Source organism: Neodiprion lecontei, chromosome 7 (assembly GCF_021901455.1).
Source record: "Neodiprion lecontei isolate iyNeoLeco1 chromosome 7, iyNeoLeco1.1, whole genome shotgun sequence".
In the NCBI taxonomy this organism is placed as follows: Eukaryota; Metazoa; Arthropoda; class Insecta; order Hymenoptera; family Diprionidae; genus Neodiprion; species Neodiprion lecontei.
In genome coordinates, this window is record NC_060266.1 from 24,892,806 (window position 1) to 24,916,520 (window position 23,715).

Genomic DNA, 23,715 nt, shown 5'->3' on the forward strand with positions numbered 1-23,715 from the left:
CAATGTGGAAAAATGTATATTTCGCGATTTTCGAATTGTCCGAAATTCCACGTAAACCGTAATAAAAGAAACACGTACTCATGTTTTTCAATCTTAGTTTTATTCCTTACAAATCATTGTAACATTGAGAAAACAGTGATTTTTCCCAATGTCTCGTTACGATAACATTACCAAGTTCGACCTTGTGAGTTATTGTCGGGCTTTCGAAAATATAGTAGGCAGACCTACTTATAAAATCATATTTTATGACGCGATAAACATAAAGGGGGTAAATGCTGATCGCTAATTTGTATTTACGTATATATACGCATATGTATACAACTGCAATCCTGCAAAAATTACGAGTAATAAAAATCTCCACGTATTTGCTTGTACATAACAAAATCGTCAATCGCGATAAATATTATCTTGACTCGAGGAAAACATCGCGTATGATGGTATTAGAAGTAATACAAATTCAAATCGACTACGTAGCTACAGAATAAATTGCAATTTCAACGTCCGACTGCGATGACCGATCGTATAAAGTCGTTTACGCGTTTTCGCGCCCCGGATATTTGTTGTGATAATCATTGGGGGGGCAATTATTCGTTTGGACAATGCCAAAGTGGGAAATTTGCCGTCTTCAGAGCGGTCAGAGACGGTGGTGGGATATGAGAAATAGAAAGTGGTAAATAAATCGGGAGAACTATCACTCTCACAGCGGCTGTTCTCGGACGAGGTGGTGGCGGTGTTTGATGTGTGTTGTAATACCGAAAAATCACAATCACTTCGAAAACGCAATTGTTCGATTTTCGATCGTTTAACAGCGATCTGGTATCCTCTCGACTATCTCACCGGAACTGATAATGAAAATTTTAAGGCACGTGTTTATGCCAAATTGGCATGAAAATGTATACAACTAACATCCAGTCGCGATTCAAACGTGCGTAATATAAATTCTATCAAATTTTAACTCGTCACCTTTCATTTCGGCAGCGAACGCGTGCGTCTGGTATTGCGTAATATTTTCTAAACGCGTATAACGAAGTGAAATTTTATTTCGTCGTATTGCAGTTGCCATAATGAGTGAATAATAATTTTTAAACCGTTCACTCTTCGTCGGTGGTTTAAATTTAAATCTTAATTTTTACCGATTAAAGGCTGCTAATATATGTATACATTTTTCTTTTTATTAACAGCGATAAAGTTTCTCGTCTGCGCATTTTTCAAACTCATCAACAAACAGTTGCATCACATTATGACTTGTTGCTGTTCTCATATCATTTTACTTCTGTGAAAATATCGATCGATGGTTAATCTGTGCATCTTGAAATATTTCGCAGATTTTTTTTATGGGCGATGAAGGTATCGATTGTCACCTACTTAATCGTCTTTGGAATTCTACCGCTCGTTTTTCATTACTCCTACACGATACAAAGGAAAATATTATTCCTAAACTTTGGTAAATATATTTGTCAAATTATTCGCAATTTAGTAATTGATGTTTTATTATATACACGTATTCTCATTCGTTGCACAATTTATCCTTCATAGTTCAGCGGTAATTCAGCCTTGAATATTTTCTCTTACTTAAATGGGGTACAATACCATTTATCCACGAAAATTAATTGCATAATTTTCAATTTTATTGCAAAAGTTTTTGCAAAGAGACATTCATTTGTTTATTTATTTACGTTATAGTAATTTCATCATATTCGCAAACCTCATTTTTTTGGTCTTTACGTAGCTTTGGCATATTTCGAGTTCAAATTTTCTACAAAAATTCACAATCAATAACTAATGAATTAACAAATCTGTTGTAATAATCGAAAATGAATAATTATTGGTTCAATAATAAAGTAATCAAACGAATGAAGCCTTCTTGCCACGTGAAGACCCTAAAATTCAATAATTGGGCTGCTACTACAAGTTGAAAAAGTAGATATTCTCGTTGATTCAGTTTACTGGCCTCGAAGCGTGGACTTTGAAAAACCAGAAGCTGTGGGACTTGAAGGCGCCCGGAATTTCTACGTCCAGACTGATCAAGATGTGAACATTGGAGCATGGTAAGTCGAACGAAGGAATTATCAAACAACAGTGAATTATTATAAGAATTTCTACCGAATGAATTCATATCTTCGTTATTGTTTCAGGCAAATTTTACCTCGATCTCTATTAAACACGTCAATTTCTTGCACCTCTGAAGCATTCGAATCTGTTTTGGCAAGTTCAAAACGTCCGGTTATTCTGTACATGCATGGAAACAGTGGGAACAGAGCCAGCGGACACAGACTGGAGTTGTACAGGCTTTTTCAAAACCTAGACTACCACGTTGTCTGCTTTGACTACCGAAGTAAGTTTGTGGCGTAACACAGGCATAAGTACTTGATTGAAATACAGTGAAATTAAAATTACAACACCCTTGAATCATCTACAGGCTATGGTGACAGCGACGACGTTGATCTGTCCGAGACAGGAGTCGTCGCAGACAGCAAGTACATGCTGGAGTGGTTGATAAAAAAAGTAAAGAACTCTGCGCCAATTTACGTATGGGGTCATTCGCTAGGGACTGGGTAATTGGGTCACTCTTTATTGCAACATATTGCAAGTACAATTAGAAAATTCGTCGGTCTTTAATTTTTTCGTTTATTCATTCGTTCAGAGTCGCTTCGCATGTCCTAGCTCTAATGGCATCTGAAGGTGTTCGTATTGCGGGTCTTTTCCTGGAAGCTCCTTTCAACAATATTGCGGATGAATTGAGCGAGCACCCGTTTGCACAGGTATGCATTGCGAGAAAGTTAATACTCAACGAAAATTGTTTATCATTTATTTCTGCAATGCCCTATTTCACCGCAAATCTATCTCATTTCAGCTATTCAAACACTTGCCGTGGTTTCATTGGATGATTGTTCAACCGTTTTATGACAACGAATTGAGATTCGAATCCGACAAACACATTACAAAGATCGAATGTCCGATTATGATTCTGCACGCTCAAGACGACGGTGTCATACCTTTTTTCCTGGGCGAGAAGGTTGGCATTTTGGCAATATTTTTAATCGAGCATATGTTTCCGCAAGGGAAATATTCCTGGAATTACAGAGATATTTTGCAATTTTAATACAGTTATATAAGGCGGCTTTGGAGTCCCACGGAAATGAAACGCAACGAGTTCAAATGGAACGGATAGATGCTGCACTAGGTCTAGGTCACAAGTGGATATGTAGATACGACAAACTGCCGGAACTGATTACGTGAGTAGAAGCTGATCGAAGAAAAAGAAACAAAAAAAATTGAAGCCAATTGATGTTGCAGAGAGAAAAATATGTTTTTTTTTACTTTCAGAAATTTTCTAGCCAAATCGACCAAAACTACTCAAGCTTTATGAAGCGTTTGACCAAAGCATGTCAGACTTAGTATAATTTTTTTACCATGTACGTCCGGACGAAGAAATGTTCAATACTCTTTCGACGGTACCCGAGAAGATGGATATAAGCGAGACGATAATGCGGGAGAATTAGATATCGTCTAGAAAAGCGGTAAATCAATATTTTTTTATGGCATATTTTCTTTATACTCTATTATAACTTTCACTCTCAGGTCTCAATTATAGCATCGAACAATAATATTATTACGTAATGGGCGTATATAGATAGGTAGGTAAAATAGTTGTTTCTAGTGTGAAGAGAATTTTTTATTCTCATCAAATTTCAAATCAACGAATTGCTATATGTTTTTTTTGGTTAATATTCCTTTCGCACGCCGGAGGACCAGTCACGTTTCTTGGAGTATTTCATAAGTAGCTGTTAGGGAATTGTCATGCACGTTTGCAAATGGATTTCTCAAAGTTTTTCAGACTCTTTCAACGAGTCAAAAACTACTTAAAGTATATCTACGCACCCGATCTTTAAGATCCTTGTATACAATTTATGTAATTCAATAATCGTGTTTTGTTGATTATAACTCAAGGCTTGCTAGACTATATTGCGATGCAAAAAATTCATTGAAGAAAACGTTCTAAAAGTTAGTTTACGACGCAATGTTCACTGTAAAGACAAAGTGTGGAAAGTAGCGAAAATTATCGAATGTTTTTACGACGAACATTTTGCAAGCAAACATATTAGGATGGCTTCATTGCAAGTTCTGGAGTGTCGTATTGGGATTCTTCCGACTTGACGCCGGTGCAATTCGATAGTTGTTAATTACACGTCAAACGTGTATAATATCAACGAAGCAACGCTTTTGTAGATTATTGCAATCACGTTGGTGTTCGATATGAAAATAGTATTACTACGATCAACGATTGGTACGTATACGCGTATTGTATTTCGATTTCCTCAACGGTAAATGTATACAATACGCTCGTTGTTGTAAGGGGTTTTTGTAAGTGATATTATATTTAAATGGCCACAAATGGTCCTTGTCCTACACTTTTATTGTACACAAGGTAAACAATTGTTATAATTTTCTTATTTAATTTACAAATTAATATTCTACTCTTCGTATTTTCTCGTGCTTCACATCTCAGGCCTTTTGACCTTTCACGTATTATCAGATGATGGGCAATAAGATTGGATGATTTTTTTTTTAAACTATGTCAAGAAAGGAACTCCTAAGCTGAAAAGAAAAGATAGAGAGGGAGATAGTGAGAAAGAGAGCAAACTGGAACATACAGCATCATATGCAAACGTAAACACAAAATATATGTTGAAGAGGTAATAACAATACAAAAGGCGAATGTTGGCAAGTAACAGAAAAGAACAAAAAGTATGTACACGTACGCATATGTATATTTATTTATTTGAAAATTAAATCCACTCAGTATGTAATATGCGATGCGTTAAGTTGGTTTTGATAAAACAGATTGTTCACCCAATCCATCCTTACCGACGTGTCTAGATGTGGTGAAAAAAAAGCTAATGAACAAAACGAAGAAAAAAAAAAAACTACGCGGTGAATGCGGGTAGATGGCGCAGCCAGTCCGTCTGTGAATGCCGGAAATTTCCTAGAAATAGTCCGCCATACCCAAGAGGACAATGAACCCCTCCCCCTCCCCTTTCGGCCGTTGATACAACGTTTTACGAATCGAATGATGAATAAATCCCTCGTGGTACCAATAAGGGGCGCATGACGAAAAAAATGAACAAAAATCGTAGACACGTTGAAAACATGTGACCGATAGTGTGTCGTGATGGTAAAATGCTAGTGTTCGGTATCGAAGAGTGCCGCGTAGTTGTATTCGGCCGGTGAAAAGTCGGTTGGTACAGCAGGGCGACCGCCCGCGTAGGTAGAAGAATTGTTACGCTTTCGAAGTGGCCGCGGAGGAAAAAACTCGAAGTAAAAAGTAAAAAGACTAAGGCAAAAGAAGAGGGGTAGCAGAAAAAAAAAGAAAGAAAGAAAGAAAGAGAGATAAAGAATAAGAAAGAAGCAGGGGGAAAAAACTACGCCGTTGGTTCGTACGGCTCCTCGGGTTTGTCGACGAGACGACGACGACGACGACGATGACGATGCGCGCGTTACTCGGCGTGAGCTGCGCAGTATCTCACTGCGCACGGGGCTTGTTTTGCTCAGTCAAGGAGAGTACGAGAGTACGAGACGCGGCTACAGCACGGGCATGGTTGATGCTCTCGTGGTACGGCATTGTAGTAAACAACTCGCGTTCGGTTTGCGTATCAATCGTTGAACATCTCTGAATCAAAGGTGAATAACGGTGTTGTGATTACCGGTCGATATTAGCCGGAAGTGATAGGCGGTAATAGTTTGTTTTTAGTGCTGTTGGTGGTCTTTAACCTCGACAAAGTGGTGCGTCTGGTGGTGGTGGTGGTGTAGTGGTGGTGTGGTGGTGGTGGTGGTGCTGCTGCTGCTGCTGCTGCTGTTGGTACGTTCGAAAAATGTTGCAGCACGGGTGGGCAAGTTTGGAACGCCACAAGGTGAGTCCCCCCCCCCTCTCTCTCTCTCTCTCTCTCCATATTTCTAGCCTCTCTAAAAGTATTTCTCTATTTTCAACCGATAAACCGATAATCCGATAATCGACAAAACTTTACTTACTTCGTCGTCTACACACCGCCGCCTTTTCATACCGGATAGAGAGACATCTATCTAGCCTCTTTCTAGGCGCCACTATACCTATCCTATCCTGTCCTACCTACATCTACGTCGTATTTTCGGGCATATCTCGCTTCTCACGCCGCGATATACTTACGCGGTATTTTATTTTATTTTATTTCACGTACGCAGATTACCAAGTCTTGTCTGTCTCTTCCCGCAGCCAACTACACTCGCATATAATCGCTAACCTACGCACAATGCTCACGGAGTACATACTTTTATTTTATTTTTTTTCTCTCTTTTTTTTTATTTCCACCAGATTCTACTGAAAACCGAGTTGGTATAGTCAGTCCCTCGCGCACGCCTGCGTCACCGATCTTATCCTATCGCCGCAATACCAATACCACTGCCGTTTCTGCTGCTGCTGCTGCTCATTTTTTCTATTTTCTTCCTTCATTTTTTTATTTTATTTTATTTATTTATTATTTTTTTTTTTTGTAATTTTTTTTATTTTTTATTTCATGCCTTCTCTCTTTTCTTCGACTCGTGCTCTACGTACGTACAATATTACGCGCATTATCGTTATTGTTGGTAATTTTATTTTTTCCTTCCCCCCCCCCCCCCCCCCCGGCATACACATGCAACCGTTTCTTCTGCTATACATACACCGTACATACGCAGTACGCGTTTGCGATTCTGTTCCCCTGCGTAAATCGTGCATGCATACATACATGTGTTTGTGTGTACATATATATATGTATACACACACGTACACACATCTACACGTATCGGCTCTAGGTCTAGTTTTAAGCGCGAGGTTAACGTTTACCGTCTCTTCGCCCCTCCCCCCCCCCTCTCTTAATTTTTTGTTCCTTTTATTTATTTGTTTTCTTTGTTCTTCCAACAACTCGCCGACGAGACAAATTGTTGTTGTTGTTGTTGTTGTTGTTGCGTTGTTATTATTATTATTATTGTTACTATTGTCACGACTGTTGTTATCTTTCGATATTCAATGACGCAATATCATATCCGGTGTAATAATACCGTGATTGCCGGTTGCGTTGTTGTAAGGAAAGGAAGAAATGACGTTATCGAGTTTCGGGGAAATTCGAGCGTACGTCGCTACGCGTAATTACAATTTCCCACGCACCGTGCGTAGTACGATGGGTTATTAGGTAGGCATAATATGCTTTAGGTATACTATAATAGATAAACACGACGTGACTACGTGAACTGTAAATTGATGATGCGAAAACAACGAGGTACGACGAGTCGGAGAAAATTTGGGGATGAGAACGAACGAAAGAAAGAAGGAGCGGGGAAAGAAAAACAACAACAACAACAAAAATAATGACAATAATAAAATAAAGAAATATTTAACTCGCGTTATTTCCACGACGGATGAAATGCTTTACGTTGTTCATAAATATATACAGGCACACGTTATACGTACACGTATTAACGGTGGTAATGAAAATTTGCTTCGAATCGTAATACGGATAAATAATAACGACGTCGGTGAAGAAAAGAAAGAGGACAAGTGGCCCAAAGTCGTCGCTGGATCGAAAACGTCGACCGAGTGAGATGGAGATATTCTATTATTGTCCCTGACGCGGAGTCTCCCGTACTCGCGTTTTACACACACACACACACACACACACACACGCGCGCGAAAGCATTCACTCACGCACGCCACGCCACGCCACTTATACACGCGCAAATCGTCTCACGCGCCTCTAATCTATACGTGTACACGTATGCGTACACATGTGCGTTGTCCGTCTTTTTCCTATCTCTATGCCCGATATCCTAATAGTTTTCGTTCGATGCTTGTGATTCTTGCGTGTCTTCGACGACGCAAGTACAAAGACAAAAGAAAAAAACAAAAACAAAAAAAAAACAAAAAGACAAAGACGAGGTTTGAGGCAAAATTTATTACACGCCTATATGTACGTGTATTAGATATTACACACGTTTGTCGTACCGTACTATGTAGCATGGCCTGCCTGTCCGACATATGTCGTGCATTGTACAATTATTATCGTTGTTTTTTAGTGCAACGTAAACTAATATGATGATAATTCACTATCGTAGCGCGAGAAGAAGCTACGGGTTGCATTAAGTTTTCGCGATGTTCAACGATGTTGTTATTGTATAATACGATTGTGCGTGTGTATATATATATATATATGTATAATTATTTACATGCAGTACATAAATAATATAGATATATCTCGGTAACCGAACGGGTGCGAAACTTGGTTTAAAATTAATAACAACGCGAGCCTTATGCAATGGTGTGAAATTATTTTGTATAAATGGTGTAACGAATATCGTTCTACGTAGCTGCTGCTGCTGCTGCTCGTTGAAAAATTCGTCTTCCTTACGTTACTTTTCTTCTTTTCGTTAATTTTTATCTTCGTACAACGTTTTCGATAACCAGATAAATTGTATATTGCCGCCGCTGGCATTTGTGTAACGGAAATTATGACGAATGTGTGTGCGGCGGTGGGGCGGGGATAAAAAATTTTCTTTCCGTATCAGCGTTCAATTAAGAAACTGTATCGAAACCGGGAGAGAGTCTCCGGATCTACTGCGCAGTAGGCGATCACCATCTCCTCCACCTCCTTCCTTGTAGTGACAATATGTGTATCATATATATATACATATATGTGTGCAATGTATACGTGTACATGCATGTGTGTGTAGAATTCATACGGTGGGCGAAAAAAACTATGGTATTACTTAACCGAGGGGGCGGGGTATCGACTATTGCAATGAATAATAATAATAACAGCAACAATAATAATAATGATAGTAGAAACTTGATCCAAAATTCAAAACTTTCACGTATTTATTATTTTGAGTCATACTGGTATAAGTATTCTTACCACCTATTTTATATCCATTTTTTTTTTTTGTATATTTAGAGAACTTTGAAAACATAATTCTTTGCGGTTTGTTACTACTTCTGATAATATACTAATAGGCTTTACGTAAATTACAAGTTTTTGGGGTCGCTGATTACGAATCTGAAATCGGATTTTGAAAATTCAGTACGGCGAATACCGCACAGAGTTGTTTGACCGTATGCGACGAAACGTGAAATTTTTGTCCGTCATATTGGGTCCGTCGTCTTGAATTTTTGAAATCCGACCACATTGTCAGATTCGAAATCAGCGATCCCAGACCAAATCGTACATAGAATACTATCTTGTTGTAAAAGTGACTCGGCACAATAACTTCTGACTCGAAAGGGTGCGACGTATATTTGGAAAGAAAAATTGAACGAGATGGGAAAAAAAAGTAGCTAAAACGGAGAAAAGTGGACTCGCCACGGTGTTTATTTCAACTATACACGTTACGATCCTTCGCCGCTGCTGATCGTTAACGTATCGTCCACTGCGGGTTACATATCGCGCTACTTTCGGCGACGGGTAAACGTTCGTATATCTCGTGTGACGTTGTCCCCTGCAGTAAGAAGCACTGTGACCACGGCGCGATTGGGTCAAAAAGTGGTACTGGAATTTCCGGAATTTTAGTCATGCCAGTCATTCATAAGAAAAAGGCAGGCCGGCTCTCGGTCTCCGTTCGTTGAAAAAGTTTAGTCGTCATTCCCCGCCGCAGCCGACGCCGTCGCTTCGTTGCACACCGTTGTTGACGACGTGAAACTAACGCGGATGTATAGCTATGGTAATCGTACGAATGCGCGGGCGTGTGTGTCTTTTCCTCACGTTTTCTGCACCGTAATGCTTTTCAAATTGATTAAACAGTTTTACCGACCGTGCGAGTCGTGGGTTGGTTAGTTTATCGATTTTGTTTACCACCGAGGAACGAAACGAACGAGAAAATGGAGGGATCGCAAAAATTTTGAATGAAAATTGACGATCGCGCGTCATTCTTGTCGTGGGAATTGATTTCTTTCGTCGTAGTTTTCGTTGCTGTAAAGAGCGGAGAGAGAGAGAGAAATTGATTCGCAGGGCGAACCGACCGAGCGCCACGTTAAAGGACGACAATAGTTAAACGGTCGAAACAAAGCGACCAAAACAAATGACTCGCTACCCACAACCGCATTCCGTCGCTCCTCTTCGGCGCCATATTTGAATCTCTCTCCCTGGCCTATTGAAATACGAACTCACTTTGCACGCGACCGACGCCGCCGTTGCCGTTGCTGCAGTGTGCGATGCGTTTATTCCGCATATCATCGACGAATCTTCTATTCTCCTCTCGTTATTTATTGTAGTCGTAACCTTGCCACTTACGGTTAAAGATTATGCTTATTCTGCAACATTGTTGTAGGTAAAAGTTGTGGTCGTCGTTGTTGTTGCTGTTTTTATTCTTATTCTTCTTCCGTATTTACATACATATCTGCATAACTGTTCGGATTGTCCAACGATCTGAAAAAATCTGAAAATTTGTAAACATCGTGCGATACAATGCGACTCTTAAAAAGTCGCGAAATTTTGAACGTGGATCGTCAAAAAGATGAAATCCTTATTTTGTCTCCTGAAAAAACGTTGAACTTGATGATTTCACGATAAAGGTAACATGGGTGTTGAATATGTTTACACATGTAACCAGCCTGAAGTTAGTAACGTCTGCTATAATGTATCGAAAGGTTGAAACGAAAATGACTATTTTTCACCTTTAGAATAATCGAAGATTTTGAATTTATGAAATCTGAATTTGTTCACGCTGTATTAACAACAGTTTACTGAATTTCAAAAGTAACCATCATTGACATTAACGTTACAAATTACATACATGTGTATATTCTATATACCTATAGTGTATATGCTGCAGACCTGTAATACATAAGTTATATCTTACTACCGCAGCGTGAGACGCAGAAAAGAGTTTGGCCCTGGTTGGATCGAGGAGATTATCGTTTCAACTATCAAGTCGGTGTTGACGTGTCCTTATAATAACACACCCTCGGTGTGTGCGGTAATTGCATATTTATTTATTTATTTTTTCTTATTCTTTCTATCAAATGGCGGTGCATATTGTGAGGAAACCGATGATCGCGAGAGTGAAAATTATGGAGAAAGAAATGGCAAGGGATGCGAATAAGAGAGTTACGCCCCCGTAACTTGCTGCGCACTTCCCTACGTCAAACAAACCCCCGCGTTCTCTTTTCTTCCTCGCCCTCGGCACCTAAACCCGTGGATGACGGTGAGGAGGAAGAGGAAGAGGAAGTGGAAGTCTTACAGGCGCATGCGCAAAACCCTCTCTCGCGATCTTCGTCCTCGTCGACGTCGACGTTTCGCCCTACGACGCGTTCCTGTCCTCCTCTCCTTCCGCGCACACACACACACACGCGTAAATTACATACCATACGTGTGTATACACTGTGAGGAGGTTTACGACGACTCGTGGACGCTGTCCTCCAGTCATCGACGACGCGTCGCGCACCACGTTTTCACATTGTTACGTATTGTTGTGACGTTCGGTTGGTTGTTGTTGTTGTTGTTGTTGTTGTTTTTTTGTATCTATTCTTTTATTTTTTTTTTGTTTCGTTCCTCATTATAACCGACTAAAAATTATCATCCCCTTTCGGCTTTATGTACCATATTATATGACTGTAATGATTTTGTCCTATGTATCGTTACATAATTGATGATCTGTGTTAAATAAGAATTGTACTTTTTTGTATGTATATATATATATATACATACGGATATGTTGACCGGAAGTGCTGAGAATAATTGTTTATATCGCGCGGTGATTCCATCTTTCTTCTCTGTTTGTTTCTTTAGGTTGTTTTTGTTTTTTGTTTTTTTTTTTTGTCTACTATACGAAAACTAGCCCAGTGGTATTGTCGTTATATTTGATGAAATGTGGTGGAGTAAGGAGAAATTTTCGTATATTATAACAGACAGAAACGAATGTTGACGAATTATTGTGGTAAAAATTTTTTCTTGCACTATTCGGAGTTGCTTAAGCAGTGGACGATTAAAAAAAGAAGTGAAATGTTATTGTTATAAATTATTCTTCGAGATATAACAAGATTTGCGGAAGTACGAGGATAGGTGATACGTGTGCGATGTTTGTTCGTTTCTTCTGAGAGGATGATGTAAAAGGATAAGAACAAGGATAAGGACGACGAAGAATCTCCGCGGTTTGACTTCTTTCACCCGGATGGATGAAAAAAAAAAAAAAAACAAAAAAACAAATAAATAAAAGCACGTAAATACGCCTGTCTTACATCCTCGCGCATCGTTACCCAGATTATGGCAAATAATTACACCTATATATACGTACGAAATTTACGTCGCCTAATGTTTTATAACGTGCATACTCCACCGTCATCTCGTTTGTCAAACATACAGCATAGATCGAGGAGGTATAACGACGTACGTGCGTGTCGTGGTTAGTAGGGACGTAGGTGTTAACCAGGTACATGATTTTTACCACCTATCGCATACGAATCACCGTCATATCGTCGTCATCGTCCAGAATGGAAAGGGATAAATGACGATGGTGATGCAGAGTTTGTTAGTAATTTATTCTGCGTATCTCTCCCCCCTTCATCCCTCTATCCCTCTTTCTGTTTTCTTTTTAAACATGCCGCGCGACTTATAGGACCTCTGCCTACGTCTATCCGTGTATGTATGCGTGTATGGATGTATGCGCATGTAGGTATAGATTGAGTTTTTCTTAGACGCAGTAAGGTGAAATCAATATTCTTTTATGTACTCCACCCGCCAAGGTCATTCACTCTTCTCTCAAGATTACGTTCTGCAACCTGTGTGACGTATAATGACGCGTTTCAACCATCATGTCTCACATTTAATTTCTTTTCCTCATCATCGTCATCATCATCATCATCATCATCGTCGTCACCATCATTATTATTATTATTGTCGTCGTTATCGTTATTCTCTTGTCCTGTCATATTTTTCGTCTTTCATTTCCCGGCTTTATTTTTTTTCTCCTTCGGAGCAAGTTTTGCTTGCTTTGTCGAATCGTTTCTTTTTTCTTATTTTCGCACAGTTTTCACGCAGATGCGTGGCTAATTTTTGATCGCGTATGGTAATTTCGAACATACAATAAAACGATGAAAACGCAAACTCTCTTTTTCTCCCGCGTTGTTACACACGCTCGTTTTCTCGACGAAACTCGTATATCGCGTTGTATAATTTTTGCACGTTTTGCAAATCGAATCGCATTGTATCACATTACATTATATTACGTTGCAGCATGTATTCTTTTAAATGAGTTTATTATACGATCAGATAAGAAGAAGTGGCGAATACTGGCTTTTGCCGCCAACAGCAGCAGCGTACAGCATCATCGCACGAGCAGCAAAGACCTCTTGGGCTTGGGCAGGGCATGTGGCAATGTTTTGGTCCTCATCGATCCGTGTAGCGCCTTCCTTCCCTTCTCTTCAACTCCACCCTCGTAACCCTCTATGTACAGTGTATACGTGTGTGTGTGTATATATATGTATATATATGTATATTGGGTATATACGCTGACTGCGACGCAGTTGTAGAATGGCGGGTAGGAGAGGAGAGGAGAGGAGAGAGAGAGAGCCACGGGCGGGCCTGCGTGTAGTCTAACTTGGGATACTTCCGCCCTGTTCGTTCGACGCGCCATCCTTTCCTTCCTTTTCCGTCTCTTTCTCTCTTCTTTGGCGGTGCTGCTGCTGCTGCTGCTGTATTTCATCCCCTCTTTTTTTACTTACACACGTCCTTACGCCGACGACGATACTTGACTACCCCCCCCCCCCCCCCCCCCCCCCCCGGCAGGTTCGTCCTTCCGCCTCTTTCGCCGCAGCCCCTGCTGTCAACCCTGTGCTCCTCCTGTTTCCACTTTTATTCCCTCGCCTCTCTTCGTTCCTGTTCATTTCTCTCTCTCTCTCTCACTCTCACTGTCTCTGTCTCTCCTCTCTCCCAGCAGCTCCTTTTCCGAACTTGCACCCTCAGACACAGCGGTTCTCATAATTATGCAAACGTACGCGTGTTGCGTATTTTTTTCTTTTTCTTTGTTTCTTTTTTTTTTTTTTTTTCCATATAGCGATTCGGCAATTTTTACCGTATTACTTGATTCTGGAATTTACGATGAATGTTTATCAGAAGTGGAATTGGTGGAAAATATGCGCGCGTGAGAGGCCGCACGAGGCTGAAATTAACAAGCAACAATTGACAGCGACAAACGTTTTAATGTCTTCATTCGAACGGGGTAATGAAGCGTGAAGATGAAAATTTTTTAAAATATCTTTTAAATCATCTCAGATAGTTTAATTATGAGAATTATGAGAATAAAAGTGAACCTTTTTTTTTTTTATCTCCTATTTCCAAAAAAAAGCTTACCACTTTTGGCTGCCAATTCTGGCTGCTCTAGCTTCAGCTTCCTCATGCGAGATGCGGATTATCGTTTGTTATATCGGCAAATTGCTGCCGCGGCAATGATAATTTCAGGATTTCCACACTTGGCCAGGGAATTTTGGAAACCCTGGAAATATTGTCATGGAATTCTGAATATCTGAAATAGTTGGGCAAATGTCGGGGGTGTTTGCTGCTGAAAGACAGGGAATCGTTCACTGTGTATTTTTTTATTTATTTTTTTCTTTCCGTTCATACAAACACGTTCCACAAATTATTTTTTAAGAATTTAGATAAATTAAATCTAACTTACAAATTTTTTTTCAAGCTATGGAATATTCCTAAATATAATGCCTTACGAATGATTGTGAGCATCGGCTGAATGATGGGGCGAAAAAAAAAAAAATGAAAATGCGTATATTTTTATCGATTTGCTGTAACCAATTGATTAATTTTTCCGAACCGGTTAGGGAGAAAATTATAAAATTATTGTCAGGAAAAGTCCGGGGAATTTTGGAATGGAGATTTAGCGGGCGAGCAACCAGCCTATGCTTTACTACGTCGGTAATGAAACTGCCACTCTTACCACATAAGTATTATAACCTCTACTCGTATATATGGACAAACTTACGACGTTTATATTAATACCGCATACCTGTTCAATGGTTTCGATTGCTCTCACGTTGTTACGGTGCATCGGCGCGTGTATAAAAAGAATTAAAAAATTAAAAGATGATAACAAAAAGAAAAAAAAAGGGGGGGCGGGGGGAACCATATCTACGGTGTTTGCACGACGCATGTACAACCTATTGTACGCACACGTAGGTATTTACTACGTGTATTACCGTACGTTTCGGCTTGAAAACCCATTGCAGGCGGTATCGATGTTGGGCGTGAGACGAAACCTACACCTGCAGGTCACCTTTATTGCGGCTGCTCTTACGCGTGGTTACAACGTATACGGACACACACACACACACACACACGTATACATAGGTGTACGTAGTTGTGTCATTTAATGTATGCATGTATTTGTACGGCAGTTTTGTGTAATAACATCGAGACGCGATTCCTTTCCGCTAATTCTCATTCTCTTTGTCTGCATATACATGTGCGTGTGTGTGTGTGTGTGTGTGTACGCGTACGTATAACGCACGTTCTTCACCTTCGTCTTCTTAATCGCAATCTTCTCGCAATGCGTATTACATGTATGAGAGGCACGTGAGAGTTTGGGTATTATTTTCACTCGGCGGTATAGTTTTATACACGAAGAGTAGTATTGGCGGTAGTAGTGGTAGTGGTATAGCGAAGTAGGAGGAGGAGGATCGAATGCAACGACCGAGAAAGAGCAGTCACCGTCGCTCCTTGGGCGTATTATCATCATTATCGCATGTATATACGTACAGGAAAGATGCACATATATATATATACATGAATGCAATGTGTGCAATGCGACAACACAACGTATTATACCATACGTACATACGTATGCAATATACCGCGAATATATTTATACAACAAACAGAGAGGCATAATCCGCTCGCGTAGTACTACACGAATCCAAACACCTGCGAGTATCACACATACGCGTGTGCGTGTGTGTTTGTGTACGTATGTGTATGTATATCACGTATGTCCACACATGTCATCATCTTTATCTCTATATGCGCGTACACGTCGAGAGACGAGGAATAAGGTGTATCGTTGGTAATACCTACATCCGTATTTAATAGGTGTGTGTCTGTGTGTGTGTGTTTGCGTGCATGGATGTGTACATATATATATATATATATATATCGCGTATCGCGGAGAAGCGGCAACTCCGTTTTAAATTATCGACCCTCCGCGTCTCTCGTTCCCGCTACTTTTGTCCTCCTCTGGAGTAGTCGCGCTGCTTCGGCGTGTATCCTAAACCCCTCCCCACCTCCTTCTCGCTTTATCCTTCTCCTTCTCCATGTTCGTTCGGATTGCTCTCATTGAGCCAGCTCTTCTCGCTTCGAACGCGCAGCAGCAGCAGCAGCAGCAGCGGTGAGAGAAGTCGGGCCGCCGAGTGTGTAGAGGAGGAAAGAAGATCGCTGCGGCCACGGCGGGGGGGGGGGGGGAGTGGCGTGGTACGCTACGTGTGCACCACTGGTTGCGCCCCCGCCCCCCCCCCCCCCCCCCCCCCTATTTCTCTTTCTCTCTCTCTCTCTCTCCACCCTCTACTCGCAATAGTTTTACTTCCCGCCGGTTTCCCTACGTCGCGTCTCTCTCTCTCTCTTCTCTTCTCTTCTCTTCTCTCTTTCTTTCTCGTCTCTCCGTCGCTGCCGCGCTCCGCGCCCGTTTTCCTTGCCTGCCTCGTATATACCTCGTCGCAGGCCGCGTCGCTCTTCACTCCTCGTAATAGTGGTAGTAATAGTAGTAGTAGTAGTAGTAGTAGTAGTAGTAGTAGCAGCAGCAGCGTGTAGTGTTAGGGCACGTGGTGAATGAAGCCGTTGCCCTCGTCGCTCACCCCGCGTCTACATCCTCTCACCACGCGACGACGCGTATTAAACGCGTGCTTGTGTGTACGAATGTACGTACGCGTGTGCGTATCTCTCTCTCTCCCTCTTTCTTTCTTTCTTTCTCTTTGCACGCGCGCGCCTACGATCCCCGTCACACTCGTCGAGAACGCTTCTCTCTTTACTTCTCTCTTTACTTCATTTTCTTTCGCTACGCATGCGAGCGGACACGCACGTATGTACATGCATGCATACATACGTACATACATGCGTAGGCAAACGGCTCATACCTGCGTATAATATACGCACACACAAACACACTCGGGGCGGTCGGCGGTCATGCGGCGTTGTGGCGAGTTTGTTGTAACCGCGTGCAGTTACGCGTTGTGTGCATGGATACACGTATTTATACGTATAACGTATATTTATGCCGGAGGGGGAATCTTCGTTTCGTTTCGTTTCGTTTCGTTTCCTTCCTTTGGCAGGTGTTGATTAGTTTTTATTATTATTATAACTATTATCTATAACAACATCCTCTCCCGCCCATTTCTCAAAACATATTCAATATACAGGGTATTTCATAAAAAGTTTTTGTAAATACATATTTCGTTACAACGGATATTTGTTATCGTGCAGGTTGTGATTTTTTTTTTTCTTCTTTTTCTTTTTTCCTTAAGTAGATTGGAATTCTTAGCTCTGGATCGTTGAAATTAGATTTGAAATTCTAAAAGAGTCAAGAGTGTATGTTGTTAATGAGGTTGATTTGTAACAGGATACGTAATCGTTGCGTTCGGCATACTCTGATAGTCTTTTTTAAGAGATTTCACTTTTCCTCTTCTCGATGCAATAATCTAGGCTCAGAGTATTCCGGACATTTGTTTCGTTTGTCCTGTCGAGATAAAAAAAGGTATATGAAAAAAAAAACATGAAAAAACAATCTTTAGCCTGACATGCCAAGTTATATTTTCCTTCAGACTTGTCCCTCTCGGAGAGAGTTTTAAGCATATTTTGGGGTATCTATTATCATCTACAACTTGAAAAAATATTTTCCACAAAATTTAAGGTTATCTTATGTGCGTGCGTGTATATATATATATATATGTATAAGATTAGATTGAATTTGAAATTTTTGCCCGCCATGTTGGATTCGATATTTAAAATTTTTTTAAATCCGATTTCAGATCCGTTATCAGCGAGGCTAGAAACTTGTAATTTGTGTAAAACGTGTACACGTTTAGATGGGGATAAAATTCTCGGAAATGAATTATTACTTCAATTTTCACGATTTCTTTCAATAATTTTCTTCGCAACGTTAATAATTTACATTATATCGCATTGTAAACCTGTTTTATCGTTAGTACGATATCAGAAATAGCGAAAAAAAAAAAAAACGACAAAGAAATGTGTTCTCAAAGTTGTCTAAATATAGGAAAAAAAGAAATGAAAAATTTATATAAAATAGGTGGTAGGAATACTTATATACCGGTATGACTCAAAGGGTTAAATCATCATCCACGATAGAAGAGGAGTACGTTACGGACGGCAAAGAAGCCACATATGCCTTGGCAATCCGTCCAGGGATCTTTGATCTCTTGGTTATGAGTCGCGTTCGTGCCTGTAATAATACCTACATGTGTGACAATTGTAACCAATGATTCTCAGAACGCCCGGAATGTCATTTGATCAACAACTCGATTGGATGGATAATTCATTTATTATTACCGCTTGTAATACGACCCTCCGTATTTAACATCTCCTCGCACGTGTGATCTGTAATATACATATACGTACCTATAATTCTATGACGCGGACAAATTTCACACATTCTTTGTACTTACGTGCGTGCAAATTTTTTTTTTTTAATCAATTTTCGTAATTGTTTATCGATTATTATTATTAAATAAAAACTTCTTTCTCTCTCTCTCTGTCTCTCTCTAGCTTCCCGCTAGTGTTTTCAAACTATAATTCATGCAATCGCATATATATATATATATACACGTACACATAGGTTTAAAGTTAATAGCGCGTACGTATTATTGGTGTGTGATGTCACGGCTCACGTACGCGCATGTTGTTTGAAAATGTCACTGAAAACGCGATTAGATTATAAATACGTAGGTAATAGATGGTAGGTATGCGTACACACGCACACACACACACACACACATATGCATATGTTTACGCATGCGTACCGTACATCCTACGTCACAGGTAACAGTCCACGTGGAGTTACACGGCGTAGTTGAAAATTGGTGGAAAATTTTTATCCATCGTTGTTGCACGCACATATGTTACATACATGTACATTGTACGTGCGTAACGATGCGAAAGAAATTCGTCATTTTTTACACGCACGCGCAGTTAACGAGGAAACGAGGCATATTGGTAGTAATAGGAACGACAACAACGACAACAACAATAATAATAACAACAATCGTGATTTACGTATATTTCGATCGGCGCACGTAATAATTGTTCTCGCTAAACCCGCGCGCGACGAATAAAACGTTAATTGTTATTCAATCAGAAATTGTTATTCATTCAGAAATTGTCCGCTCAATCGACGATCAATAAGCCAATAAAATTTCGCCTCTGTCGTCGCGTGGTATTTTCATCTACGTACATCATATATATATATATATATACACATACAAACGCACCCACACGCATAGATACGTATAGATTTATTTTAGGGTGTTTCAGGATAAAATAATTTTCTATTTTCGACCGGTGGCACCTTCTAAAAAGTTTGTTTATACTTTTTAAAAAAGATGATAGCGTTCCACGTTACGTGGAGGATCGGGTTCATTTCATTGTTCACTTTTTTTTATTTGCTAACTTTTTTACAAAATTTTTACGAATAAACGCGTTGCAGCTCTTCGATTATCGTTTCTTTCCTGACGTTCGTGTTCGACCCAGAGATCACGATCCACAACAGAACGATACGTCAAACGGGAATCTTTATTCTCTTGGGTCAAAAGTTCACGTTGAATTATAACCATTTTATGAGATTGTATTAACAGTGAAAAAGTCGTGAATTGATGTTGAGAAATTAGGAAAAAAATTTCATTCGCAATTTTTCATAAATTGAAAAAAAAAAAAAATATATTTCATGTAAAGTGGAACGCTCGTATTTTCACAGAATCTTTCTTTCGATCTAAACGAAACTTATCAGGATGTGTAATGGTGGAAAATCGCTAATTATTTCTATTCCCAAACACCCTACCACGTGTACAGAGTAATAAACCAAATATGGAATAATATATTTTTATCCAAAAGCAGCGAATAAGCTGAAATGAAATATATCACAACCCACTGCACATCATCGATGTGTCATCGAAATAAATCATCCATCATTCACGCGGCTGTCGTCAGCGTTCGCAGCCTTGACTAATTTTCTAATAACAAGTCTCTCGACTTATCGTCTTTAATCTGATTTTTCAACGCGATTAGGCTTGTGATACACACGCGCACGCACGTGCATGTGTGCGTTAGTTTGTAACAAACCTATACGCGCGTTATGTTACGCAGCGGGTCAAATCTATCGTGTAAAATATTAACAAACTATTTCCACGCACGTTTATTAATATTCCTGTTACAGGTATAACGGAATATCCGTTATATAATTATTGTTTTACTATACTCGAAACATTCAAGCCTCGGTCACACGCGTCATCGCGTGTCGATAACCTGGAACGCCTGAAATATACAATAATAATAACAATAACAACAATAATAATCGATTCGACCGATGACGTATCCCACAAATTGTCTCACACGCGAATGTATGTTTTTGCGTATAGGTACGTACGTCATACGTGTATGAAAAACGGTTCTCGGTAATTACATGACGATCATATGATGTACGTATAACGTAATTCACAATGCACCCGATGATGAACGCGAGCTATCAAATTCCTCTTAATTATAAACGATTATCGATATAATTTATCGACGAATTACGAGCTTGCGATATGTATGTCGTACGTGTGTATATATATATATATGGCATACACGCTTCTTCTTGCCTAATTAATTCGAAAGTGTAAAAAAAAAAAAATAAATAAATAAATAAAAATAAAATCAACGAACTAAAAAACGTTTTGATAAAATCGTTATTCGTTCATCCATGGCGTTATAGCAACATATATGTATATGTATTATTTGTTTCTTTCTTCATATATATGCATATAAGTGTACATCAATTAGGCAACAGGAAGTAGCAGAGAAATCCATACCGTTTACCCGTGGCATTATTATAACGTAAGTATACATGTATAAATATTATAATAACGCCGTGGGTAAACGATAACGATTTTTCTACTACTTCCCGTTGCCTAATTGATATATACTTATATGCATATATGTGTATGTATATGAAGGAAAAACCGAATGAAATATATATGATGATGATGATATTTCTTTACCACGGTCTAGGACTACCGCATATCAGAGGTTTCCGGTTCGACGTTCCGGTAAAATAGCGGGTGAAAAACCGCAAAAAGATTATATATATACATACATAGTACGGCGGAATTTCATCCGAACTCGATAAACTTCTGATAAACCGTTGACGGTTTTGATTTTATTTTTCAAAAGTAAAAGTAAATAATAGATCAATGTTTAAGGCACGATTGCAAGGAAACGGATCGATCTACGTCAATTTAGTTGGAGAGCTTTTTTGTAGGAAATTTAATTACCTACAAAAATATGGATTGATAAAATTTTTCATATCGATAATTGACGGATTTTGGGTAAAAAAAAATGCGATAAATGTTAAAAAAATCAATAGCCGTAACGATACACCCCTCAGTATTAATATTAAGGGCTCAAACTTGAAGGATAATTTTTTATTTGTCGTCATGAACAATGTTTTTACGGTGCCGTTGAAAAAAAAAAAAATTCCTTGTTAATTAATTCTCGACGTCTGTAATCATCGATTGTATTTTCCGCTGCTCCCGCGTCTTTGTCGTTTCGTTCGCTTATCGAGCACCTTCCTCCTCCCCCTCCTCCTAGAATCGAACTTTGAAAGCGCGTAACGCACGCCGCAGCCATCAGTCGAGGATCAACCCTCGCCGGGGTTGGATCCGATCGTGTTTGAAACTTTTTCCCTCCTTTTATCTCCTCTTGTTTGTTCGATTCGTTTCGCGTGTCGTTTTGTTTAAAAAAAAAATAAAAATAAACAAAATAACAAACTATCTGTAAACAAGTTCAGTGCAGAGTTAGTTTATCGTCGTCGTCGTCGTCGTCGTCGTTGTTGTTGTTGTTGTTGTTGTTGTTGTTGTTGGTATTATTATCATTATTATTCCACGCGGTCTTGACTCCTATGTAACAATCTTCGTGCGGTAAAAAAACGGGATTGTAATATCTGATGGAAAAACATACCGTTGCGGTATAATTTATAAGGTAAACCGAGGCGCGAGTTGATAAAATATTGTTACAAGGTATTACAGGATGGATGAATGGAGATGTGGAGAGAAAATGTGAGATTATTTTTTTTTTGTTTTTTTTTTTTTTCCATCTTTTCATCGTTACACTTGTTCCTCCCCCTTAAATTATATCCAGGGTTTTTGCGTATATCGCGCGATTAAAGATCCGTAAAGAGAGAGAGAGGGAAAAAAGATAAAGAAAGAACGAAAGAAAGAAAATACGCAGCAAACGGAAGTTATAACGTAACGTAAGCAAAATCTACGACGGACGTTTTGTGGTGAAGTTAACCTAGCGTAAAACTATTCATTCGACCGACTTAAGCGAGTATATCGGAGTACGCGATTGTATAGTTTGTCCCCTTATCATTGTACTTCGAACAATAACAACAATAATAATAATTGTATTTAAACCGATATCGTACGATGACGGCAGTTGTATTTGACCACCGAACAATGTGATCTTAAGCGTATACCGCCTGTATTGTAACTTGTTCGTTGACTTTTTATTTTCTCTCTTCATTTTTTAATTGGTTTTTTTTTTTATCGTCCCTGATTATCCTTTTTGTTTCCCGCAATCGCACAGCGATGGATAACAATTATCGTATGTCAATGAACAATACGCGTCGTATCGGATGATACAGAAATAATTTTAACAATGGTTATGAAGATGAAAGAACGAAAGAAAAGAAAAAAAGAAAAATGTACGAAAAAACCAATCGAGTTAAACGAAACGCAAGCAAATTATCTTACTATGGTTAAAATTCCGAGAGACCTAAATTTCGAATTATTTGGCGCCGAAACTTGAGGCGAAGATGTCAAACTTTGACGAAACATCAAAGTTTCCATTGGTCCGAAACCGAGGTCCAAAGTTCCGAACTTTTTTTTAATTCCGACAAGTCAAACGTTACGAAAGTGCGATAATGAGAAAATTGAAAAATCTGAAACATCGAGATTCCGAGTGATCCAAGATTTTCAGTTTCGTAAATTTTTGCCTTGGTAAAATTCCACCACTTTGATGGTTTTTTGTATCGAATTTTCGATATTTTCACGTTCGGGATCCTGGTCAACTCCGATTTTCGAATTTTCTCATTTTTTTTACACCCACTCGTCGAGTAAATACTTCATTTTTCCAAATTCCCGTTCTATCGGAACTTTTCTCCGTCGTAACTTGAAATTTTGTAATCTAGCATTTCGTAACTTTGAGCCGTCGGCTTTCCGACCATACGAAACTTTGTTGTTTCTCCAAAGTTTGTTCTCTTTACGTCAAGTTTCGCCACCAAATAATTCGGTATTTTACAGGCTTTCGGAAGTTGAACTCCTCCCCGTTATAATAAACCTCTCGTTTCATTAATATCAATTTATATTACATTCTGCTCTTCCTCCTATTTCCCTTCTTCTTTTTCCCATTATTATTCTTACGTAAGTCTCCCACGACGCGATGCGCAT

The 23,715-nt window shown here is 39.3% G+C and overlaps 2 protein-coding genes across 4 annotated transcripts in view; both read left to right on the plus strand.

Moving 5' to 3' along the window:
• The first annotated feature begins 599 nt into the window (after positions 1 to 599).
• LOC107217439 (lysophosphatidylserine lipase ABHD12) lies at positions 600 to 3,370 on the plus strand. Its single transcript, XM_046746046.1, has 8 exons — positions 600 to 633; positions 1,943 to 2,048; positions 2,136 to 2,335; positions 2,420 to 2,555; positions 2,645 to 2,762; positions 2,855 to 3,016; positions 3,109 to 3,236; positions 3,328 to 3,370. The coding sequence occupies exons 1-8, from the start codon at positions 600 to 602 to the stop codon at positions 3,368 to 3,370; spliced, it is 927 nt and encodes a 308-aa protein (XP_046602002.1).
• Positions 3,371 to 5,422: 2,052 nt separating this feature from the next.
• LOC107217407 (insulin-like receptor) overlaps positions 5,423 to 23,715 on the plus strand; it is a 45,359-nt gene continuing 27,066 nt past the window's right edge. Inside the window, exon 1 of one of the 3 annotated variants that reach the window (XM_046745557.1) lies at positions 5,423 to 5,912. The gene's annotated coding sequence lies outside the window, so the exon portion shown is untranslated. Of the gene's footprint in view, positions 5,913 to 22,123; positions 22,247 to 22,852; positions 22,971 to 23,715 lie in introns of those variants that run through there. The other 2 variants (XM_046745558.1, XM_046745559.1) reach the window with 2 other exon arrangements.